The 7337-nt window shown below is 41.3% G+C and overlaps 1 protein-coding gene across 1 annotated transcript; it reads left to right on the top strand.

Moving 5' to 3' along the window:
- The first annotated feature begins 2932 nt into the window (after positions 1-2932).
- On the top strand, positions 2933-6507 carry LOC109055390 (transcription factor Sox-9-B). The gene is made up of 3 exons (XM_019072616.2): positions 2933-3556; positions 4178-4425; positions 4949-6507. Exons 1-3 carry the CDS (start codon positions 3168-3170, stop codon positions 5572-5574), a joined length of 1263 nt encoding a protein of 420 aa, XP_018928161.1. The 5' UTR covers positions 2933-3167; the 3' UTR covers positions 5575-6507.
- The last annotated feature ends 830 nt before the right edge of the window (positions 6508-7337 follow it).

A 7337-nucleotide genomic window follows, 5' to 3' on the forward strand; every position in this document is an offset into this window, starting at 1 on the left:
TATATATTCAATCTTAACTGTACTATACTGTTGTATTTTTGTACATGTAAGCTAGCAAGTGTTACTCTAAATGAAGAAAACATTATTTTAACAAATATATTATTAAAACAGATGCAGCATCGATTGCATCAGACACGTTTTCGCACTGTCATGCCCCCAATGTGGAAACTCTGGGCTTAAAGAAACCTCACTTGTAATTACCACTTTATGGTTGCATTCATGTGCGTTCCACTTGTAAATACAGTTGCAGCTGTTCGTAAGTTTACATTACACAGAAACTACTAACATATATATAAACGTCCTGGAAATATGCTATTGCAAACAAAATGTCTACGTTTTCTTAAAATATGTTTTGTCAAAACATGTAAAAACACACAGTGTTGCTTGTCACAGAGAAGCATTTACCTGATAGCATAAGAAAAAGTGCTCAACTGTTCTGTTGAATTGGTTCAATGTCCGTAAGACCTAATTTGTGCAAATGAATTTGTAAAATGTAAAATGTAAAAAAAAAAAAAAAATCTAGCACCTATGCAGTTCTTTTGTGCTATTCGTTGGATTCTGTATATTGTATCCTATATATCTGAATGAAAACATCTGACGCTGTCATGATCCAGACAATGCTGTGCTTTCAGGAGAAGCCATGACCGTATTTGAGTATCTCACTGTTTGATAACATCACTTAGGGCTTTTCGTTTGAAAGTAGAAGGAGGAACGACGTACTTCACACACACACACACACACACACAGAGCAAGCGAGGCCCTCAGCTGACAGTCACAGAATCTGCGAGTGGGGGACATGATTTAGCAGTTGACTTTCACTGTTTGTCTTCCAGTTTTTAACACTGGGGCTCGAAATCAAGCTGAGAAGTTTCCCAGCGTTACAGCGTATGCAGAAGAAGGAGGGACGCGCTGTATCAGTTCCTGCAGACCGCCGGCTGATGCCACACACACCTCTGATGCCTGTGTGTGATAGATAGATATGTAGATCTAGATAGTGACAGTAAACACATTTATAATGTTACAGTAGACTCCTATTTCAAATAAATATATATTCACATAGAACACAGCTATTTTGAATTGTAAACATTACTGTATTTTTAACAAATGAATGCAGCTGGTGAGCTTGTTTCAAAAGCAGGAAAAACTCTTACTGACACCAAACTTTTGAACAGTAGTGCTGGCGATTTGGCAATTTAATATCCATGATATAGGCTAAAAAGTGGTGTAAAAGCGTGGCTTTCCTCCTGAGGTAATTGTGGTAATTTGGCGATACAGAGGGAGGGCAGACGCACATCTGTGATCTATTAAACATGATATTTCAGGTAGCTCATGAGGAACACATGTGTAGACCACGTTCTGCCCAAAATTACATTTCCACAACATTACTTGCACAAATAAACACAGGGAGAGACCGAGAGTAACGGAGCAATCTTTATTTTACCCCACAATCAGAGATTTATTATATTGCCGTTGCTGATGTATTTAACTACTGATATGCTCTCAGGATTTTAAACTAAACTGTAAGTAGTTTATAAAGAGCTCATGAATATACACTTAAAAAAAAAAAAAAAAACACATTGGCTTCACAAAATTTCACTGATATAAAAGGCTAAAATATACATAAGCAATAGGCAATGAGATGTTATAACAATGATAACAAGTAAAAAGCAAAGGAGTATAAAAATATATTCATGCAGTAAATATAAATAGATAGTTGTTTATCAATCCAAGACATTATAACTTCGGTAAAACAATTCCGAATTGCGTTGATTTATTTATTTATTTGTTTTCAATGCAACACAAAAGCTTAAGAAGTGGAATTAGAAAGACATGTTAACAGCAACGATACTAATAATGCCCTGCTTGGTTTTTGGTCAGATTCAGAGGAAAGCAAAGTTTGTGAGGGATGAATTAGATGCATTGTCAGTATACAAATGTATAAAAACTGTGGAATAAAATATTACAAACAGTTCAAGTATTGATTTTTAGTATTGATAGATTGGAGTACAATACATTGCACGCCATGTCACATTTTTATTCTAATAATATTCATTGGGGTACTTTTTTTCTAAAGTCAATACAAATCTAAAGTGAGTCTCTGAACTCATGTCGCCCCCTATCGGTCTTACAGCGAACAACACACACACACACACACCACAACACAACACACATCAACAATAACCCAGACAACCGCCTCTTTGACATTTAGATGTATGAAATGGAGAAATGCAGAAAAGTCATTTTCAAGACAGAAAACAGACTCGTTTTGCCCTTGAGACATCATCAGATGAAGTTTATACTTGAGACAGATGTCTAAAAGTATTAAGATTTTACCACATAATGCATACTGTGCAAACATTAAACTGTGCATACAAAATAAAACATTGTAGTGAGCAGTTTGCTATTTGTACAAGCTGGTGTAACTTTTATTTGATTCCATGTTTTATTTTGACAGATGTTATCACATCTGCATGTTTTTCTAGTGTTGTCCGAATACACAAGACGTCAGGTGAGCAGCAGATTGTTGTAGATTTCAAGAGCTCAGATGCAAAATGTATCGTTTAAAAAATTCTTCTAAAATAAGCATTTTTTTTCAGTTCAGTAAGTTCCCTTTAATGACAATAAAAACGTTCTTGTCATTGACATTAAAGTGAAATTACTGAACCTACACACATAGGAGCCTGAGAGAAATTGTCATTTTAGAAGAAAACTTCAAACTTGGCATCTGAGCTCTTCATTTTATATTGCATATTTTATATTCAATAATAGTGCGTAATGTTGATAATGCTTTTTCTTAGTTTTGGCGTGTTTGGTTAGTGTTAACCACGAGAGAGAGAGAGAGAGAGAGAGAGAGAGAGAGAGAGAGAGAGATCGGGTTCTGCTCCTCCTCCTCCCTCCATTCACCAGTCCGTATATAAGTGATGTGATTTGGAGAGAAAGACAGCAGAACCTCTCCACATCTCCCCACACACACACACTCAGTCAGTCGGTCAGTCAGTCAGGATTTGTCCTCGTCTCAGTGATATATGTGGCTTCGTGTGACTTTACTCACCAGGTCTGAGCAGCTCTGAGGGAATTTGGACACCGCGGCCGGTTTGCGCTTTTACGCACTGCTCTGAACACCCGCAGGAGGATTTTACAGGCGTCTGCAGCACCCGCTCTTCTGCATGAATCTCTTCGACTCCTGCCTGAAGATGAGCGCCGAGCAGGACAAGAGTCTCTCCGACGCGCCCAGCCCGAGCATGTCCGAGGACTCCGCGTCCGGGTCGGGCTCGGACAGCGAGAGCAGCCGCCTCACAGACTTCAAGAAAGACGAGGAGGGAGACAAGTTCCCCGTGTGCATCAGGGACGCGGTGTCCCAGGTGCTGAAGGGCTACGACTGGACGCTGGTGCCCATGCCTGTGCGAGTGAACGGCTCCAGCAAGAACAAGCCGCACGTCAAGAGACCCATGAACGCCTTCATGGTCTGGGCTCAAGCCGCGCGCAGGAAACTGGCGGATCAGTATCCGCACCTGCACAACGCCGAGCTCAGCAAGACCCTCGGAAAACTCTGGAGGTGAGAGAGAGAGACAATTCATTTTACTTTGTTTCGATTTTGTTTGTTCAGGACTGCTCCAGAAGTCAGGAAACTTTGTGTAGTACTATTAAATTGCAATGATTTATAGCATTATTATGCAATGGTTATAAAACAATATTGATAAGCTTGAGAAAATGTAACTATTTGGGTAGTAAGGTAAAACTAATTTACTATTTGACTTTAGTCAAATAGTAAATTAACCCTTACTTCACATGCACTTCAACACAGAAAAAGTTGTGGAGTCAGTAAAAACCTCCAGTTTAAGAAAAGATGTTGATTACTTTATTACTTTTTGGGTTTATGTAAGAAAAGTAGTATTCACTTTAAAAAAATAATTATAATAGCTGTTTCAAGAACAATCTATACCTTTTATTAAAGTTTCTTTATTATTAATTGAACAAGATAAAGAAAGTAGATTACTTTTTCTGAATTACTTTATTGCTTTGCGGGTTTACTTATTAAGAAAAAACTAGTATTAAAAAAAAAAAGAATAGTCATATTTCAAAAACAATTTGTACCTTAATGAAATTTCTGTTTTGTTAAGTGAAGAATGCAAAGGAAGTAATCTGAGCATTGGTTAATTCTTGTGGATATGTGTAGGTTACTGAACGAGGGCGAGAAGCGTCCGTTCGTGGAGGAGGCCGAGCGTCTGAGGGTGCAGCACAAGAAAGACCACCCCGACTACAAGTACCAGCCCAGACGGAGAAAATCAGTGAAGAACGGCCAGAGCGAGAGCGAGGACGGCGAGCAGACCCACATCTCACCCAACGCCATCTTCAAAGCCCTGCAGCAGGCCGACTCCCCCGCGTCCAGCATGGGCGAAGTGCACTCTCCGGGAGACCACTCAGGTACAGAAACCTTTGCACAACTAGTGACATCTACAACATCTAGCAGCAGCTCCTTATGTAAGGCCTCGTTCGGAGCCTGCGGGGGAACTCGTAAATCTTATCAGGCATCGCTGTGTATCTTTATTAGGCCGCGGTCTCACTAGACTTTGAGCATGTGAAATTGTTTTTCGGTCGTGATGTGACGTCACGCTGTGCAGCGTCTTTTTATAAGCTCAACACATAACAAATAATAATTCTTCTAACATGTAAAAACATACAGTTTACAACAGCTTCGCATGTGGCTCAACCAATCAGAATCAAGGACCGGAATTATTTGTTTTATAAATATATTTTACATAATATATTAATCTGAAGGAGTACAAAGGAAACCAAAGCATAACAAGAAGTGGGGGACGTCTAATGTAATCAAAGCATAATCCCAAGATTCAATTCGTTTTTTAGAGTAAATTCAGTTATTACAATAGTAACACACTATTCTGTTTTGTTAATTTTTAGTTTAACGTGATTTCATTCTTATCTCCAGGTCAGTCCCAGGGTCCCCCCACTCCTCCCACGACCCCCAAAACGGACCTGCCGTCCAGCAAAGCGGATCTGAAGCGCGAGGGCCGTCCGCTGCAGGAGGGCATTGACTTCGGCGCCGTAGACATCGGCGAGCTGAGCAGCGACGTCATCTCCAACATGGAGCCGTTCGACGTCAACGAGTTCGACCAGTACCTGCCCCCTCACGGACACCCGGGGGTCAGCGGCGGCATGCAGGCGTATCCCGCCGGGTACGGTGGCGCCTGGATGTCCAAACAGCACTCGATGGCCAGCGGTGGCGAGCAGAGCCAAGGCCAGCAGCGGACGCAGATCAAGACGGAGCAGCTGAGCCCCAGCCACTACAGCGAGCAGCAGCAGCAGGGCTCTCCGCAGCATGTGGCCTACGGCTGCTTCAACCTGCAGCACTACAGCAGCGGCGGCAGCAGTGGCAGCGGCTCGTACTACAACTACACCGAGCACCAGAGCCCCGCCGGCTCCTACTACAGCCAGTACCCCGCCTTCAGCTACCAGAGGCCCATGTACACCCCGATCGCCGACACGCTGCCGCAGGCGCACAGTCCGCAGCACTGGGAGCAGCAGCCCGTCTACACCCAGCTGTCCAGGCCCTGAGAGGCCATCCCGGCTGGAGACGAACTCAAACTGAGCGAATGGCTCCCGACTGTGCCTTCGGAGTTGTGATTATATTTTTCTAGATATAATGAGACAAGAGAATCCTCTGTGAGGACAGATTCCAGATAATTATTTTTAGTATGTACCGTGTATGTGTCACGTTTCTCAGTTGTGTCGGGGGATTCGTACGCAGCTGTCTGATGATATTTTTTTGTAAAGCCTGATATTTTCCTCTGTATATATTTGTGGGGGTTTCTTACAACTCGGGCGAAGTGTTGAATTGTCAGATGTACAGTCGACTGCTTCTAGAGTCCGTGCCTATCTCTCGTTTCTGTGAAAACTGCCTCTAGAGTCCGTCTGTGCCTATAGAGATCTCGCTGCTGGAGGGGGGACGGGAAGTGCCCTTTGACCCGAGGCTCCTCCGCAGCTCGCCATTGGTCAGATCGTCATTCCTCCAGTCTTAACCTCTTTAATTTATTCATTAGCGTTCATTTGACTTGAAAGTAATACTATTTGCGTTTTATCATGTACTCGGGCTTCGTACGACTAATTTGTGATGAAACGTTTCCGGAGACGATTACGATTTAGATGTAGTGCAAACTTTAACCATCTCATTTATTTATCGTTTCTTAATGTTTCCATTTAAAATGTCTAAAAATGGTACTCTAGTTGACTTCCGATTGTGAAACTTGATCAAGCCTTTCATAGAAACAACTGGAACTTGTTTTTTTTGTTGTTGTTTTTTTTGTTCTCAAACATGTTGACTTCTTCAGGCTGTTGGCTACATCTCTACAAAAACACACCAGCATTTATTTCTTTTCCCTTTGTTTTTTTTAATGTCATAAAGAAAAACTGTAAAACATGCCACCATCTTAAAAGAAGCTTATCTTTTGTATCATATTGTTTGCAATAAAAAGAAAGATGTCAAAAATGTCCTCTGCTTTAAGATGTCTTTTTCAAAATCAGGAGTGATGACTTTTTGTGAGAAGTACATGACATTAACACATTATAATTCAGTATTCATGCGATGAATTGCAGTTGAGCTGCAATAACAGCAGTGTGCTGATTTCCTCAGTCATTAGGAGATTAATGAAGCCGCAAACATGTCATTAGACATACACATGCCAGAAAAACGAGCAGTGAACTGTAGCCCTTGAGGTATTTTGGAGACATCATTTGTAAAAATTACATAAATATAAACTAAATAAGGTTCTGTGTGTGTGTTGTAAATGTAGGTCTACACACTGTCTCATTTTGCACAATCTTTGTGGTTTTTATCGGCTGTTTGGACTCTCATTGGGACTGCAGAGGATCCACTGGTGAACAAGTGATGCAATGAGACATTTCTCCAAATCTGTTCCACTAAAGAAACAGACCATCCAAGATGTAGACAGCAAATCTTCATTTTTGGGGTGAACTAAATCCTTATCCAAGTGATCAGACTTGCCAATAAAACAGGGCAGAGAGCCATATCAAAGTCCCTATGAAGGAGAGTTAGCTCACATCGGCCTGAACATCTAGTCATTCAAGATTCAATACTTTATTGTTATGAGCACACCAAGTAAAAATCGCATGGCAATAAAAACATACAATGTAAACACGCTCGCTGTGGCATATCTTCAGACTGAGGATACATCTGGGACTTTTTTATCTCAGGGTTATCTCAAGAGTGTGTTTGGTTGACTGGAGGATACTGAAACCTCACTGAAGTTATGGATCCAGTGCCACCATAATCAAGGCAGTTTTATTTCATGCCGAGGTTG

Source organism: Cyprinus carpio, chromosome B3 (assembly GCF_018340385.1).
Source record: "Cyprinus carpio isolate SPL01 chromosome B3, ASM1834038v1, whole genome shotgun sequence".
Classification (NCBI taxonomy): domain Eukaryota; kingdom Metazoa; phylum Chordata; class Actinopteri; order Cypriniformes; family Cyprinidae; genus Cyprinus; species Cyprinus carpio.